Source organism: Haemorhous mexicanus, chromosome 8, assembly GCF_027477595.1.
Source record: "Haemorhous mexicanus isolate bHaeMex1 chromosome 8, bHaeMex1.pri, whole genome shotgun sequence".
Lineage (NCBI taxonomy): Eukaryota > Metazoa > Chordata > Aves > Passeriformes > Fringillidae > Haemorhous > Haemorhous mexicanus.
The window spans coordinates 4,045,470-4,063,506 of NC_082348.1; the positions used below are offsets into that span (position 1 = coordinate 4,045,470).

Sequence of the window (18,037 nt, forward strand, 5' to 3'; positions counted from 1 at the left end):
CTCAGCAAAAGTGACTATAAAATGTACTGCCACTATGTCATTGCAAAATATATTACCTGTAAAGCTTTCTCTAGTAGGGATTCATACCTGTATGCTTTTAAAATTATTTTTGTGTTCTGTACAAAGTGTCTTCATGAATTTCAGGATAAGTACATTAGAATCCTTTTTGGTCTCCAAAGGGCTTTTTTTCAAATGTATCTGCACTGGAGTATTTTAAATGTTTTAATTTTGTGTATTTTAAATGTGTTTGCAAAGATTTGCTCAGTTTTATGAGAATGTTTCTTCTTTGATTAAATTGAACACCTTAAAAATTAATGACAAAACCTGTTATCACGTGTAGGGACATATTTTATGTGCTATGAAAAGGCTTAAGGCAGGTTTGCTCTTTGGTTTTCATAATGAATGAACAGGATGCAAGAGATTAAAGGACAGCAAAATCTACCTGTCCGGGTTGTTTACTTTTAATGTCTAAAAAAGTGGCAATGAAAAAGATAAATACAATCCCTACGCTGTATCAGGTGAACCATTTCCACATGTGAGACTGAATTCTGCTTTCCTAGTCAGTGGAAAGACCTAAACTTGAATATCAGTGCAAAAAACACTGACTGAAAGGGACAGAGATTCACAAAAGAGTTATTTGAGATGATCAGAAAAAGAAAAGCTGCACTCTATCATAGGAAAGACTACAAAATTTTGGCTGGCCTAGTTATCAGCCCAAGCAGGAGGTGGTACACCTGAGGTAGAACTGCTGCAAATGAGGAGCAGGCTAAATGTTGCCACAAGAACACATTTGCACCACAAGTCCATTTAGGCTGAAAATTAGAGTGCTTTCAGCTTGAAAACTGAAGTTTTGGAACATTTTTCCAGCTTGAGCTGAGGGGCAAAAGCATTACTACTGAATTTCATTAATTATGAAAGGAATCAAATGAGGTAGTTGTTTTCAAGGGCTGGGGAATTGATTCAATGCTACAAAAAGTCTGTCTGAGGCAGATAATGCTGTGTTACACTTTTCAATAACAGCAACGCAAGTGAATTCCTCTTGGGTGAATCCTGGGCGCACTTAAGACAATGGCCAATGGAATTAATTAAATGGAGCCAAATATCCTCGGTGGTGAGGGGAGCTGCTCATATGTCATAGCTCTCTCTTCAGCATCAATATTTAAAGCCAGCTAGTTGGAACCTTTTACTTAATTGAGAAACAATACAGCATTTAACCCTTCAGTGATGTTCCACCCTGTGGCTTTCAGAGGCAGGATCTGTTTACCCGGCTCATCAGCAGGAAGCTGGTGGAGCAAATAGGAGACCCTACAAAACACATTCCTTTTAAATTCCATTAATATGCCCTGTCCTGGAGAGAGTACCATTAAGTTGGTGTTTAAATATTTGGGATTTGCTGTCTCAATTTAAATTAAATAGATCCTTCTAGCTAGAAGGTCCAAATATATAAGTGATTTCACCACAGGGAAAAAGGTGAGTCTGGAAAGTAGGTATTCCTGTCTAGAGCCTGACGTACAGTCTCTCTAACTGAGCTTAATTTAGACTTTTATAACCTAAAAACCTCCTTATTTCTATCACATTCCTCCCAAAATACCATGAGGATTGCATCTAGATTAGTTGGAAATAATAGTGAAACCTCAGGTTACAGCACAGTGAAAGAATCATTTTTCTGGCTGCATCTTCCAATAGCGGTACTTGTTTCAATAAATACCATGAAAGGTTCAAAATTATGTTTAAAGGAGTGATGGACTGGACTGGCTCATCCTGAATAACAAAGTTCAGCAAGTCCTGCCCACTTGCTCTAGTTCTGACCTTTCTCCAAAGACTGCACTCTAAAATATTCCCTGTTGCAGTGAGAACGCCTCCATCTATTGAGGTGTTATCTGTTGTCAGCCTCTTATTCCTTCCCTGAGGAGGAAAAGTTATGGAGATGCAAAAACTGGAGATCTACTGACACATGGTGATGGAAGGTCGAGCAGAGGTAGCTGTCTTCATAGTGGGCTGTTTTCAACTACAAAAACTGTGGCATTTTGCACAATATACATGAAAAAGTAGTTTTGGTAGTTAGTGCAAGGGAAGATCTACTGGTTATGGAACTAAGAGACCAAAGCAGTGTAAGACATGTTGGTAGTTAGGCTTGGAAGTGGCAGAGTCAGAATAGATTCCTCATTGCAGGAGTCTACCTCACTTGTAGTGCATGGAAAAAAGCCCAGCTGCTCGGCTCCAATAATGCCTAAAATCTCATTATTTGTTTGTGATTGCTTTTTCTGAAGCAAGTGTGTGTCTGAAAAAAAAAAAACAAACCAAGCCACTGCAATTTTTCCAAAATCTAGTTGTCTTAAGGGCTGTGTCAGTATCTGTGGTTCAGTAAGAAAAGACTTAAAGCAGTCATGAAATCCAGTCTCTACTTGCCTCCATATCAAATCCATCTCGAGTGCACATGCAGGAGTTTATTTTGTTAAGAAAAATACGTGGTGTCTCTCTCTTCTTTGGAACAAAGAAGAAATATGGATTTGTAACCTTTCCCTTTTCTTTCTTTAAAATTAAGTCCTTCAATAGTGTTTTGAACAAACCTGAAGAGATTTTAAGACAGACATTTTGTATTATAACATTCCCCTGGGTCGTATGTATGATCGTCTTTACTAAAGCTCCTTTCAGTCCCAGTTGAATAAATATGCATTTTGTTTCACTAATCTTGAAACAACAGGAATAAAGTTTACCCAGGTCTTTTATACCTCAGAGAACAAAACAAATACTACAAATCTTTAGAGAGAAAGGATATACAAAAGGGCTTGAGGTGAATGTTTCAAAGCAAATACTCTTTAAACGATGTGCAAATTATTTCAGCACTTGAACATGATTTATGAAAGGGGATTAGTCCACTGAAACAAGAACCGAGTTTAAACTGTTGGGTTTCAAAGTCAAGGATGAGAAGTGCTAGCTGGAAAAGGCAGAAGAAACTGGATAGTAATCTATAGAGAGGATTTCTGATTGATTTTCTTTAACTAACTCAATCCTACATTAGCTATCGCTGTCATTCATACTTAACTGTAGTGGGCAGCATAAAATACCTTCTTTTATGATATAATTCCCCATAAAAATGAAGTATGCAACGGTGATAATTAAGTAATAATGAGGTAATTAATAACTCAGTGACTAGCTCTCTATTTACTAGTATGCCCCATAAATGAGCACGAGAAGTGTGAAACAATTAAAGATTATCCAAGCTCAAACAGATAACTTTTCCAGGGAGTTGTGTGTCAGTGAGCAGACCAATGAGTCACAGGTCACATCTATAATAATACATTATATTATATTATAATATTCCCACATACTCTTCACGTAATGGGTTAGAGCTACTCTTAAATACTATAAAAATGATCACTTTTATGTAATTGTAAAGATTAATAAGTGAGCTAACTTCTCATGGTTCTATAATGACCCTGCTGTTCTAGTAGGTAAAGGAAAATTTAATGATCCTGCTCAGATATGATTAATATCTAACTTTTTCCTGGCTAAAAATCTGGACTTGGTTCAATAAAAATGAATTAAGTGAACATGCATGGGTTTCCCTGCCAAATGTTTATATGGAAGTTGGATATGCCCAATTTAAAAATATGCTTTTTCAACCCAAATAGTAAACTCTGGAAGGATTTTGGAGAGTGAAGTAGAAATAAAACAAAGGATTAAGGAAACATTATATTATAATTGATGGAAACAGGATATTCAAATTCAGGAAAAAATGTAATATTTTAGGGCTAGTCACAGCCAGTTGTGATTTTGAGTGCAACATAATCTTCTATTATCAGCAGAAGTGACACAATTTGTTTCTCAATTTGGCATGTTTTGTTTCCCACATGCCAATATTATTACTTCTTTGTTGCTGAATCAGTATTTTCGTAAGCTTTAGGAAGAGAGCATACCTATACTTAATGTAGCAGAGAAACATAAGACTACAAATATGTAAAAAAATGTTTAGTCCCTGTAGTCCAGATGAGTGATTCCACTCTGCAGACCCAGCATGTTGCGTTTTCTTTTCCTGCTTTTTTTTTTTAGTGCCTGAAGCTGAGTGCATTCTTGTTGATGCAATAAAAATAAATGCCACAAACATACAAGATGCAGAGTGACAAAATTAACATTGCAGTAGGAAACTGCATATTTGCAGCTAGTTTTCATTTTGCTGTTTTAATTGTTGCCATTGGTAATGCTGCACTAATATACATTATTGCTTTATGTTTCTTGGCTTTATTAGAAGTAATAAAACTGACCTATACATAACATTAACATTGTAATATAATAATAGTCCCTAAATAACATCATTTGGCTTTGAACTTCACATTTAGCTGAAATAAATGGGCCAGGAAGGAGAAAGAATTCAGACCTCATCAGAAATAACAAAGAAAGGGAGTGATTTCCAACTTCTGTGGCTCCAATTAGAATCATGAAGGTTGGAAAAGATCTCTAAGATCATTGAGTCCAACTGTCAGCCCAGTTCCACCATCGTGTTTACCACCAAACCACGTCCTCAAGGGCCATATCCACACCTTTTTGGAACACTTCCAGGGATGGTGACTCCACCAGTGCCCTGGGCAATCTGTGAACGAACCCCCTTTTCAAAGAGGTGACCTGTGTGGATAAAGGATTTCATGAGCTACCACAGCCCTCTACAAGCTTGGCTGGGCCAGTGAAGCCTCTCTCTCCATCCCAAGATATGGTCTGCCAACCTTCCATCCCCTTCATGTGTTAGAGAGGAAAACAGAAAGCTCCCACAGGCTCCTCTCAGCCCTGCCTGTAATTGCAGTGCCTTTTTCTAGGATGTATACTGATGTTTTCGAGAAATAAATTTCTGGCTCTTTTTTTTCCCCTTCTGTTATTACACAGCCAAAAACATGCAAATCCATGTGTTCGTGCCCTGGTGCCTATCCTCTGCCTCCTCAGAGAAACAACAGCCTTAGACAGGAGGTTTTTGCCACAGAAGTTCCCAGTCCTGTGCAGGGACAGACCTTGAATCCACAAACAAGTCCTTGGAGGAAGATTTAGACAGGGAAGGACCAAGTGGACCATGAGAAGCCAGGAAATTTTCAAGCTCCACCAAATTCCCCATTTCTCCCACCATGTCCATTAAATGACCAAAGTGAGTTTCTGTTGCTGTTTTTTCCCCCCTCACACTCACTGTACAGACTTAGTTATCTAACAAACTGCCTTCAGAAAGGATTCCAGATGCTTTAGTAATTAATGAGGGATAAATACACACCATGCTCAAGTTTCAAAATTCAGCCTTCTGAAGAAAAGTGAATGTAAACAAGAAAGGCAATTTTGGCCAATTTTAAATCACACAGTCCATGGTTCAATCCTAAGAACTATAAACTCCAGAGTTTAACTGTCTTTTAAGAAACTAAAGCAGACCTCAATGCCCAGATAACTTTGTAGCAAATATCTATGATGGCAAATTGAAATTAAGACCCAGAACTTTTGGTTTTTTTTCCCTTGATTTAAAAGATGCTAGGAGGTATATTCCCAGACACTGCCACAAGGCCATTCCCTAGGGAAGCATGCTAAGGCTGTGGCATCCCAAGGGTAAAGCACCACCCTTTTGGACTAAAAGACCCATCACTCTGCTGAGAGTCCAAGAGGAATTTAGGTAAGGAAAGTATCATTATTTGAGTTGGCCGGTGGCCAGGGAGCTGGGGCTAAAACCCTGATCCTTACAGAGAGCGGAAAGGAATCCCAAGCCTGCTGTTTAATATGCATGACATGTTGGCTTTGCTGTCAACTTTTCCTTCCACCCTCTGCCTTTGTCCACTTTTTTCCACCTGTTGCAACTTGTCCTTACTGGGGCTGAGAGCTGGAATTGTCTTACTTTGGTATCACATTGTGTCTGGCACAATGACGCCTGGGGTCTCTGACTACTCTTAGTGAGACACTGAAATGACCATGAATAGCAATAACCCTGCCACAACTCACCAAGATGTTTCTTTTCACACATATATATTTTTTAAAATTCTTAATGCTGGAGTTGTGGCACCTCCAGCTAGAATTCAAACATGGAGGAGATTTTCCAGTCTGCATGACTAACCACCGGGTTTCAAGTAAAGTGTTCTTGAAGATAAGGAAAAAATATGCTAGTAGAAACAATAAAAATAATGCAATTCAATCTTATCAATTCAGGCAGTTCCAGCTTTTATGTGGCAAACAAGGAGATCAAATTGCATTTATCTAATATCACAGATTTTTTTTTTAAATGTCTAAAATATTTCATTATTTTGCTTTGGCAACCTAAAGCTGAGGAACAGATTACTGTTCCCACTACATAAGGAAATAACTGACAACAATTAGTATTTATTCTTGTTGCTTTTGTAATAAAAATAGAATTCCATCACTTTCAAGGAAACCTAAAATATTAATAAGAATGTGATGAACTGAGTAAATGTGACGCCATAAGGAAATGATGGAGAACAGGTTGGAAATATAGTGCTTTGGGAATGGATTGCATTATCAAGCTTGTGATTGTGCATTTTGACAAGAGCAGCCCTCAGATTGATACGGTAGCCAAAGGGCACTCTTCCTGCTGCAGAGCTGTTTGTTTCCATCCTGGAGAGGGGGAGCAGGAGGGGAATTGATCCCCTCCGACAATCAATAGCAACTCCAGCCCAGGCTCCTCCACAAGAGGTCACTCCTGGGGGACAGAATTCCCAGATGATGTCTACAAATGGCCCAGAGGACACAAACCACGAGATGGGTGCACTGGCAGGAAAAGAAGGGCAGAGCTTAGCTGAGAGCATCCACTTGGTTTCACTGCCCCAAACAAGAGCTGTCCTGACACACAGTAAAGCCCCTTGGGGTTTGGAGAGAAGTACAATTCCTGGGAACCTTGAGGTGCACAGATCCTTTCCCTATGTCCCAGATCCTTTCCCTACTTCCCATACACCACAACATCATCTCTACTTTAAGAATATACCAGGTGTCTGGGTCCCCAGGATTTAAAATTAACATAGCAGAGCACCTACCACAGAACCCAGTTAAAATTGGTACTAATTAGGAGGGGTTTTTGGCAACCTTACAAAAAAAAAACCAAAAACACCCCTATGGTCTGAATGATAACTAAATTACTTGGAAATTACGAAGTTTGACACTAATTTTTAAAATTATTTGTTTAGAACAACACTTTGCACTGAAAGAAGTGGCGCTGCAAGGCAATTTTCTTGCACAAAATGTGCCCTTCTTCCAATGGAGGAGGCTGCTGGGGTGAAAACCGTGTTTTTTTCTGACCAGCATCAGCTCCAGAAATTATATCAGTGAAATAGCTGACATCATAAAATAAAAAGTCATCTCTTTCCATGTATTTGAGAACAAGATCACAGTTTTACATATTTTGGTAACACTCCCCAAGGCCATTCTTGGTTTCTTCATAGCTCAAGAAAACTTCAATTAGAACATGAGTTGAAACCAAACTGGATGAGAAGCCACTGAAAAGCTGCATGACCAAGAGAACAGCCACTCTCTGAACTTTGGAAATTGAGCCTGGCAGTTTGAGCCCAATTTTCAATGAAAGCAGTGTCTACAGCTCAAAAAGCATAACAGAGAATTACCATTTGTCCTTGTAGTGCAAGCAGAAGCAATTAGGATTAGACATAAAAACCAAATTCCTGCTACTAAATCTCTAGGGACAGTCTCCCCAGTTTTAAATTAAAGAGTAAATTACTGAAATGCTTTGGTACCTGTCCTTTATACACTTGCACTGCTGAAAAAAAAAAAAAAAAAAAAAAGCAGCAATGATGCAGCAGTATCAAGGATATTTTTGCAACCCCTACAATGTAGATAAGGTAAATACAAATGAATCTGAGCTGTCTGAATATTTCATTAAAGGTTATCAAAGCGGGAGGGGGTGGGCTGCTAAAACATCAGTTGCTCATCTTCTTTGTTAAACTGGAGGAGTTCTAAGGCATCATTAAAAAATCTCCTTTGTTTGGATTTGGCACTGGCAATAGTCAATAACGTAAAAGCACTATAAAATTATAAAATCGTTAAACTTTGCAAGAACTTTATAAATACACTTGCAGATATTGCACATATCTTTGTGCTCTGCAGTCAAACTGGACAATGAAACGACCACCTGTTAACTGCTAACAATGTGTCATTACCAGTTCTCATGCCTTTTTAAAGCAATTTTGGCTCTAGCTGCCGATAATTCTGGCTACGATACTTGTGTGAACATTAAGGGCACAGAAAGCCAAAGGCAGAAAACTGACAATACAGTTTGTGCTTAGACTACTAATAAGTAAGTGAATAATATGATTTTTCTAATTCCACATAATTGCTTGATCTCAAGGGGCCAAAAAAAAAAAAAGTTCTGAATACATATTTTAGAAGCAATCCAATCTACGGTATTTAAATGCAAGCTTCGATTCAGTGAGATTTCACAGCAGATATTTTCACATTTTTTTAATAGTTTAAATAGCCTTTAACAAAACGGAGGTTATTCAGAATTCTCTAAGGTTTGAAAAGAAACATAGACTAAGTCTCTGTCACTGCTCATAGTCACTTTTTCTGTTTTGTCTGACAAATTATCATTTAAAGATATGTGAGAAGTCTAAATAAATAAATAAAAATTCCCTGAGTGCTGAGACAGTTTATGGGCATTTTGCTATTAGCTACAATAAGAGCAGAATCAGACCCTCAGAACTCACTGTGTTCTCAGTCTTATTTTTCTTCCTCTGAGAAATGCAACGTAACACCCAGTGCAAAGATATTGGGACAATTTTTCACAAGCCACGTTCAGGCTACTTTATATTTTATAACACAAAGAAAAAAAAAACAAAAAACAAAACAAACCACAAAACCTTAAAAAAAAAGAGAGACATTTCAAGATAATAAGAAAACAAACCCCAAAATCCTGTGGTCTGCAAAAAGAGACTATTTAATGAGTCTCTATTTGTGTGTACGTGCACGCATGTGTGCATATATTTATGATTGTGTGGATAATTATCATTAAAAATAGCGATGTTGGGTCTTTCTAATGCAGCCCTTTTTGTAACATCTCAGGCTTTGATCCTGCACTGAAATGCATGCAGGCAAATTCCTACAGAGCCCTCTGGTACCTAAAGGCACCTCGAACCAGCCTGCCAGTCTGGGGCTGTCACTGCAAGCAGGATGAGGATCTCCCGCCAAACAAAGGAGGAAAACAAAAATTCAGAGAGAGGAGAGGCTGAAGTTAAAAAATGTTGGGTGGGGGATTCAGGGTCAGCGCCAGCTCCTGCTGCCCACGATCTCACGAGCATCTCGGCACAAACTGGGAGAGTCTTTTCACAGGAGTAAAGCACAGCCCTGTTAGTTTTAGATCACTTTCTTTTCTAATCACACTGACAAACAATCAACGCCAAACCCTGGAATTTATCTTCTATAAAATTATAGATACATCACTGATTGTTGGCTGCAAAGGATATGTCAATTCCTTCAGCAATTCAGTGTATAAATACACAACAGACAAAATTACTCTGGCAATTTGAGGTATTTTACCAAAATGGAAACAAAGCAACTGCAACAGACCATTAACGTAGGGCTCATGTTGCTTATTTTAAAAAATAAATGGCTTAAATAAATGTCTTTGATCCTAAACAAATTTATTTTGCTTAGGAGAGAGTGTCACCCTTTAAAAGTGTGGAGCTAGTAACTGTCTTTACTTAAATGCAAGTTATGTATATCAGTGCAGAACATATTCAGCTTTAAAATTCTCAGTGATCTTCCTTACATTCTGTATGTAATAAAAATTATCTTGTCCTGTAATGGCATAGTTATTTAAAAAGGAAAGGGGAAAAAAAAAAAAAGAAAAAGGAAAGAAAAATGAGGAAAGAAAAAAGCCTTACTTAAAGATTTTCTGTGCTCAGGCTTTGGCTCTTTGGATTCAGTGTCTAAGTTATTCAGTAATTCGATGCTGGAGGATCTTCTGAGTTTGAACTCCAAATTTCTCGATGTAATTCTCTGTTCTTTTGGCTGGGAAAAGAATATATATATATGTATATACATATGTGTATGCTTTTAATAAAATTATTATTTGTAAGAATGAAGCAAGAGATTCCAGAATGCCAGTACAGAAGCTAACAGACACACACAGAGCGAGTGTGCAGGGAGTATATAATTTAAGGAAAGTGTAATGCAGAATTTGTCATATGGCAAAGCTTTTATGGCCCTGACAGACTGATCCTAATTTCTGAGATAAATTCCCATTTAAGTGAGGAAAACAAAAGGCCTGCTTCTTTAGGCTTTAGGGAGCAAAATTATTTCCACATTGCAGGCTACTTTCAAATGCTGGCAAAGAGGAAGAGTGTTTAAATTGCTTCTCTGTTTTAGATAGTTACAGTAAATATTCTTGCAAACACAATTACTTCAAACATCATTGCAAATTTGGGGTTGAATTCTGCTGGTTTAAGCTTAAGAAGTAGTTGGGGGGCTTTTCTCTTATTCTAATTTACTGGCAGACAAAGTGAAAATGAGCAGGGAAAAGAAGCAAAAAAAAAAAAAAAAAGAACGAAAAAAAGGCGAAGCTGTTTCGGCTGAAGCCACATCTCTTCCCGTGGCATTTGGTCAGGTGAGACTCAGCCATCCCAAGAGGCTGGAAAGCTGCCAGGCTCTTCACACTGGTTCAGAGTTTCAGGAGTGAAAAAGCTGGCAGGGATGGGGTGGCCAGGAGTGGTGCGTGGGGACATCCTGTCCTGCGCACTCGGACCTTGGCCAGCACCAGCCAACCAGGGGCCACTTGTGCCCCACCAGCTGCTGCTGCTGTGGCTCTCTGCATGCTCAGGGCTGCTGATGCCACAATATAACTTCAGCTACACTAAAAAAAAAATACATTTATATATATATAATCAGGTTTATTCGATGCTTAGTTGAATAATATGCCAAAAAAGATTTTATTTTTTTTTCCCGAGTCTCCATGGAAAACTCCACCCCAAAATCTTTAGTTGGATATCAATATCCTCACACACCCAATGAAATGCACAATATGAAGACATACATCATCAGATCAAACTTTCCTTGGCTGATTATAGCCTCAGGGTAATAGAATGTTTGTAGCTCTTTAAGGAAACAGTAGCTGTGTTCAAATTAACCCTTTCAAAGAGGCTGCAGATTCCACTGCACTGGAACCTCTGAAAAATGCAAGAAATGGGGATATTTTTCTCTCAACTGATTCTGCAGTGAACAAGGAAAGTCAGAGCCTCAAAAAAAAACAAAACAAAAATAAAAAGAAAATGTTCTTGGATCAGGCAGGGATAGGAGGAAGATGTTTGGAATTTGTACTGAGAGTGGCAAAAAAGAAAGAAAAAGCTACAGCTGAAGCTGGTTTGGTAATTAAAAACTGTTTTAATAAAATGCAACCCTGCTTACTTCTAGTAGAAAACCCCCAGCCTTCCTGGGAGAATACCAGCAATCAGTTACAAAGGAATATTATTTGCTAGCGTTATTCTTGTGAATAAGTAATACAAAAATTCATAAAAGGCTCAAATGTATTAATAGTTCTATTGAAGATTATATACTGTAGGCTGCATAAACAGAAAATGCAAAAATTCATTAGTTATTAAGTGCTTGTGTGCTTTTACAACCCTCAGCAAGCCAGCGTCCTTGTTATTTCAGAGAAATAAATGTAGCGTTCCATTTCGAGGCAAGAATCAAATGACATTTTTGTGCAACAACCTTGTTTATCTGACATTTTTTTGTAGATTTGCATACGTATTTTTATATCCTTCAGAGAAAGGAAAGTCTAGCTAGCTGCTGACTGCCTAAAACCAGTAGAGATGCCTGAGCAAATGAAGTTGAAATTGCTACATCTTAATTAATAAAGGTAACAGCCAAAACAAATACATACCAATCTGTCAATTGCATTTTTGATAGCGTGGAACCAATCCAATATGAGAAAGTCGATATCCGACTGGAAGAGGAACTCATTTCCTGACACTGTGGTGATCTGGGGAGGGCATGGGCACACACAGGTGAGTAAAGCACACACCAGCCAGATGATTTTCCTCTATTTTCCCTCCCATTCCCCCCAAAAGCTTGTTCTTTTTTGCTGAGATTTTTCTGCTGGAGTGCCGAGTTACCGAGGAGTTCTGAACCTCTGTCTGAAAACTGTTTTGAATATGTCAAAACAAACGAGATATTGTCTCAGCAATGCAACCACAGAACACAAATAGTGCAGAAATAACGGGTATGTGACAAAAGTTAGGAAAAGCCAGGAAACTCGGTGTAACGAGACACAGTTCAAGGGAAATCAAAGCACCCTGAAAAGAACTGAATGCATCAGGAAAATTATTTCCTGCTATTTGCAGTTTCCATTTCTATTTTAATAATATTGAGGTTTGTGTCTGGTACCTCCATTCTTGAATTTGCACATTTATTATTTACCTATGATTCCCCACTTCCAAACATTTTGGTAAAATTGATAATGTCACTCTTTCACATTAAAAAAAGAAATTATCATCAAAGATGGCTGCAGCAGAGTAATTAGGAGCCCATTTATCATGAAAAAAAAAATCCCCAGTTTGTCTGAATAGAAGTCGATTTACATTTTTGACCCACTCACTGGGAATATTTATCAAAAGAATATTCAATCCCCTGATAATGCTGTTTCACTGCCTAACCTAATATTTGGTGGAAATATGTATGTATATGCTGTTGGTCTGAACTTCTGTAAACCACTGGGATAAAAATGATACATAATCTTTTATTTTACACACACACACATATATATATATATTTATATATATATATATTTCACCAGAGGAAATCTCCAATTATTTCACACAACAGGTTGAAGCAACCATTTCACAGATGGCAAAACTGAGGCCCAGAGCTGTGCAGTGCTTTGTCCCAGGATTATTCCACAGATTCCTGTTCCATGGTCATGGAGCATCATCTGGGCGCAACATCTTTCTTTGTTTTCAGACAAGTCAACCAAGGGCTACATCACCAGCACTTTTGGAAGGGGCAGGAACTCATTCTGCCCATGCTCCAAGACAGCTCAGCTCCTGCCAGCTCTGGAACCCAAGTTTTATTCTTATTTTGCTGCTGTTAAAAGCTGCTTGTGCAAAATTTGGTGATATCCACACGTGGAAATGGAACATTTGAGTCTTGGTGTGTTGGGGATGCAGGTTTAGTCTGAGTGTTGGAATGTTCACTGGAACATGGGTTATTTAGCCCCAAATAGGGATTTCATTCTGACCAACTCTGGGAAAAAGCAAAGCTGTTATGACCTGGCACAGTTTGTTTATGTAAATACATTGACCTGAAGTGCTACTGTTTCCCTGCATCTCCTCCATGTCAAGAGTTTTTACTGAAGCTAGAAAGAAACAGCAGATCTTCACCAGCCTGGGTACTCCCAGCATCTTCCTTAAAACTGAAATAATACCAGGAAAAAGAAAATCCAAACCAAAAAACAACAGCCTAATGTCACATTAATTGTCCTATAACCCTCCCTTTATTGAGGAAATGCCTGTAAGGAAGGTTTCCAAAGTCATCAGCATTAAGGAAAATCCCGTCAGTGCAGCTCCAGCGGAGACATCCTGCGGGAGTGCTGCAGAGAATGTGGGAACGCTCCCCTGGTGTGGGCTCAGGGCTGCAGATGTTCACCCCATCCCCTCTGCACCCATCAGAGGCCAACTCCAGCCACCCCACTGCTCCCCAAGCACCAGGGAGAGTTATTTACTGGGGAAATCTCAATTCCCTCATTGGTCCAGGGCCATAACATTCATCACCACTTGCACACTCATCCCTCCCTTCACCAAAAGGAAATAAAAAGTCCAAATGCAGCTTAAGGTGAGCAGCAGAAAGAGCTGACCCCCATTTGGGTTCAAAATGTATGATATGATATCACAATTTATTAATGTATACATGCAGATATGAATTAGACTAAACACAGGCAACAATTCAATCTAATGCCTCCCTCCCAGTATAAACAAATCATTATTAAAATTATAAAATGGAATAACATTTTCAAAGTAAGAGCAACATATGTAATTAGATTTACTGTATTTTGAAGGCTTAAAAAGGACACAACATAGTTCAGCCTTCCGTTCAGTAAATTCAGGCTTTATTAAAATACAAGTATTCAGCACTGCATAAATATTTGCACTGTATGATATGCAAAAGAGATACTCCATTGCTAACAAGACCAAAGCAAAATACATGTTGAAAGTTTCTTTGTCTTGAATGTGTTATTTTGATAATCATATATTATCAGTGTTTTATGAGCAAATCTGTAAAAACAGATCATAGAATGGAAGGAAGAGAATTCATTTAAAATATACTTTCTGTAAGATATAGTTCAAGTCCTTTTCTTTCTTTCCTCAGACTAATCTTCAGAGTAACAAGACAGTTTCAAGAAGACTGCTACTGCTCTCTACAGTTTAAATGCATCCACTCCTTAATTACAGTCAGTAATTGACTTTGTTCTGCTCCATTCCAGTCATTCACAGGCAAGCAGTTCCAAAGGCTTTGGCTGGTAAATCCCATTTAATGTGCAGGTTTTCTATCCCACTTTTATATATTACCTCCTTAGGATTTCTGATAAATTACTCTTGGAAAGGATTGCTAAACCATATTTGCACTTTGAACAATCAAATTTTCAACACCCTTGGGAAAAGACATCAGTAAAGAATGCTGGTTTTGACTAAACCTTGTGATTGAACAATTTATGATCACAGCCCTAAATGATGTATAACTAACAACAAGCAGAAATTGTTCAATATTAAGGCCTGTTAACACACCATCCCTGTGTCAGGCATTGCTGAAATAAACAGGGGGGCGGGGAAACGAAAGACAAATCTGGGGGGAAAAAAAAGAAAATTAAGGTCTCTATCCAGAGCTGCCAGACTCCATTGTGCCAGGTACTTCACTTATTTAAATACCTCCCAAAATCCCTCTCTCTGTTCCATCATTTTTGCAAAGGCTACAGTCTAGAATTAGCACTACCTTACCAGGCAGAATGCTGCTGCTGCTGTCAGCAATAAACACCCACGAGGATTGACAACTGGCATTAACCCTCTGGTTTGCCATGCCCTTCAGGATGGGGACAGGAGACCCAGGGTGCCTGAATTCCCTCTTTCTCTCTTCAGCACCAAGGGAAAAAAATGACTTCAAAGCCTGAATCAACTCACATGGCAGTTTTGCAGCGAGCTGTAGCACAGCCCTGCTGCTAAGCATTGATCCTCAGAAAATATTGGCTCACCACAGGTAAATGTGTGCTAAATTCAATGCACTGCTGGGCTGCCAACACTGTGTGGGAAGTGGGGAGGGAGGCAGGTGTGAAACACTTCCTGATATTCTATTTGTGGCTTATTAAGGGTTTCTCTTGTCACCTTATAGAGCTGTAAATGGAGGGTTCAGCTTCTTTTGCGTGTCACCATAATGATGCACCAAGGTGGTGTTCAACAAGATCCTATGTTATTAAACAGAAATGTTCCCTTTTAACTCCACAAAATACAGGACACTGTGTCTAATTAATGCCATTGCCATTTTGTAATACAGAAATATACCCTGGAGGCTACCCAGGATCAGTGGATTTTAAAAATTTTACGAATTATGTATTTTTCCTGTGCTAGGTTATGCTCTGGGATATAGTGCTGTGCCAGGACTTCCAAACCCTTACAGATCACCCTTCAGAGCTTGTCTCACAGACTTTCCTTTTACACTATATCCATGTCAATGGAAAACTGGAGGTAAAAGAGCTGTGGAAGATCAGGGTCTTCTGTCCATGGTTTTCCTGCAAAGTTGGGTCTGGGGACTATGGCACCACTGTGAGAAACATCTCATTCCTGGTATCCCCCTAGCTCTTTACCAGTATACACTTCTACAGATGTTCTTGCATTTGTTTTAGCTGCAGAAAAGTGATGGAGGCAATTTCAGCCATCCTACTGATAGACACTCTATGGAGATATGGGAAAGGGTGATAAACTCACACAGCAAAACAAAAATCCGAACCCATCTTATGGATTCACCCACTTCAAAGTGTACTTATGCACCTCTGGTGGCCACAACTATTATTTGCAGTGATTACTATTTTTAGACAATGCCAAGAACAAACTTTAATACAGGAAGTGAAGAATTCTGGGGGAAGGAGAAACGCAGTAAAAACTTCAGTGTGCACTGTGCAACAAGGAAAAAGGGAGTAGGGTGAGCAGCCAAGGAAGTGTATGGCTCATGTACAGCTCAAGTATGAACACCAAAAATCCATGTCACAGCTCTTAATTCAGCCAAATACCGAAACAAGCCAATGTTCAACTCCCCCTGAAAGTGGGACATCCAGAAAAATTGCTGGACTGTCGAGGTGAGGCTTCATATAACCGACTCCAATGGTTCAGTGTTGGATTATTGGATGCTTCTGGACCGTGGAAACTTCAGCAGTTGCTAATCCAGTGCAAGATTCAGTGCAGAAAACAGAAATTTTTATGCCACCTGGGACTCACACAGCTTGTGGTGAACACTAAGTGATTTAAACTTGGATTGACAGATACCTCTGCGTGCAGAAATTCAATAAAATGTGTTCCTCTCGTTGCACTGTGCATTGGGATTGCTGCCCTTGATATGTGTAGGAAAAAAAGGAAATGTGAGTTGCTGGAGCATTTCTAGCTCCAAAGTTAACACTCTTCCCCCTTCCCACTGCTCCCTTCATCTCACCTTGCTCACTCACAAAGTGGTGGGTTTTTTTCTGATCATGTTAATCAACTTGATTCCCCATAATGAAGAGAAATCTGGATTTTTATCTCTGTTTTCCTGAGAGATTTTTCAGGATGGGATCTATATATTCAATGCAGGACACCCCATTTGCCATCTGGAGGGCAGCCAACCAGGGCTGGGCCAGGGAAGTTGTGAAAAGAGTCAAGAAGAAAGGAAAAAACATAAAAGAAAAAAAAAAAAGGATATTGGGAATTTTCTGTCTCTAAATACTCATTTAAAAAAATCATCACAATATAATAAAACTTGAGAATAAATACACAAATCCCTGACACTCCTGTGTCCACACCCCCAGTAAAAGTAGAATTAATTAAAGTTGGGAGACACCATGCTCCTTAGTGGTTTATTAGCTGGATTTCAATTAAATTGGGACAGACCCATGCAAGTTTCTAAAAACACGTCAGAAGTCTAACTGCATTTCTGGAAGTTGATCTTAAATTCTTTCTCACAGATAATCCAGTCTCTTGGCCATGTTTATGATGAATGAGTAAGCAGCCGAGAGGATAAATAAAATATCTCTCTGTGCTGTACCACAGTGAGCAGAGTCTAATATTAAAAAACGGCTACAAAAGAAAACAAAAGGCTCAGTCCTGAGCTGTGTTATATTCCTACAGCATCACGTATCCATTCCATGAGCCAGCCTATCAAACAGAGGTAGTCATGGTTATGCTGATAGTTAAATTACTTAAAGGACTCTAAGATGTTTATGACTACCAAAGAAATTTCATTATCAAGCAGATTGTCTGTCTCATGCTACAGTCTGGCTTCACCCATCTCGCAGTCCTTTGGATGTCGAGCAAAGTTAACATTGAAGTGATGGGGAAATATCAGCTTGAGAGAAAAGGTCTTCAACCAATCTTTCAAAAAAAATGATATTTGTTAAAAAATTTGGTGAGAAAGTATCTGCCTTGTGTTCCCAATGTTGCTAGATGTTAAGTAAATATATGCTGATTGCAAAAAAGTTGCTTTGGCAACTCTCTTATTAAAATGCATTTGTAACCCCCATCTGTCATGAAAGTTTTGAAAAGTTTGTTTACTTTGGAGAGCCGCCTTATCCAGGGTTACCCCGGCATACAATGATAGCAGTCTTCAGAAGTTGTGTGAGGAACAAGCCACTAGGGATCCATTTTTGTTTTAATTGGCACACACAAACACTTTTCTGGTCTGTCAAAAAGATCAAGCTAATATGCATGGCGGGTGTTATATTCTCAGCTTTTGGGAGCAGTAAAGCTCCCTTTATTTAAGTAATTTAAATGATAGACTGCAAAAACTTTGCAAGTCAGAAAAATGTTTTATACTTTCTTTGGGAATATTTGTT

The 18,037-nt window shown here is 38.7% G+C and overlaps 1 protein-coding gene across 2 annotated transcripts in view; it reads right to left on the minus strand.

Moving 5' to 3' along the window:
• The window catches only part of ARHGAP15 (Rho GTPase activating protein 15), a 320,265-nt gene that overhangs the window by 145,562 nt on the left and 156,666 nt on the right, over window positions 1–18,037 (minus strand). For both annotated transcript variants that reach the window (XM_059852532.1, XM_059852533.1), the window contains exons 7-8: window positions 11,858–11,956; window positions 9,861–9,987 (exon numbers count right to left, since the gene is read on the minus strand). In XM_059852532.1, coding sequence (XP_059708515.1) covers window positions 9,861–9,987; window positions 11,858–11,956 — 226 coding nt within the window. The remainder of the gene's footprint in view (window positions 1–9,860; window positions 9,988–11,857; window positions 11,957–18,037) is intronic.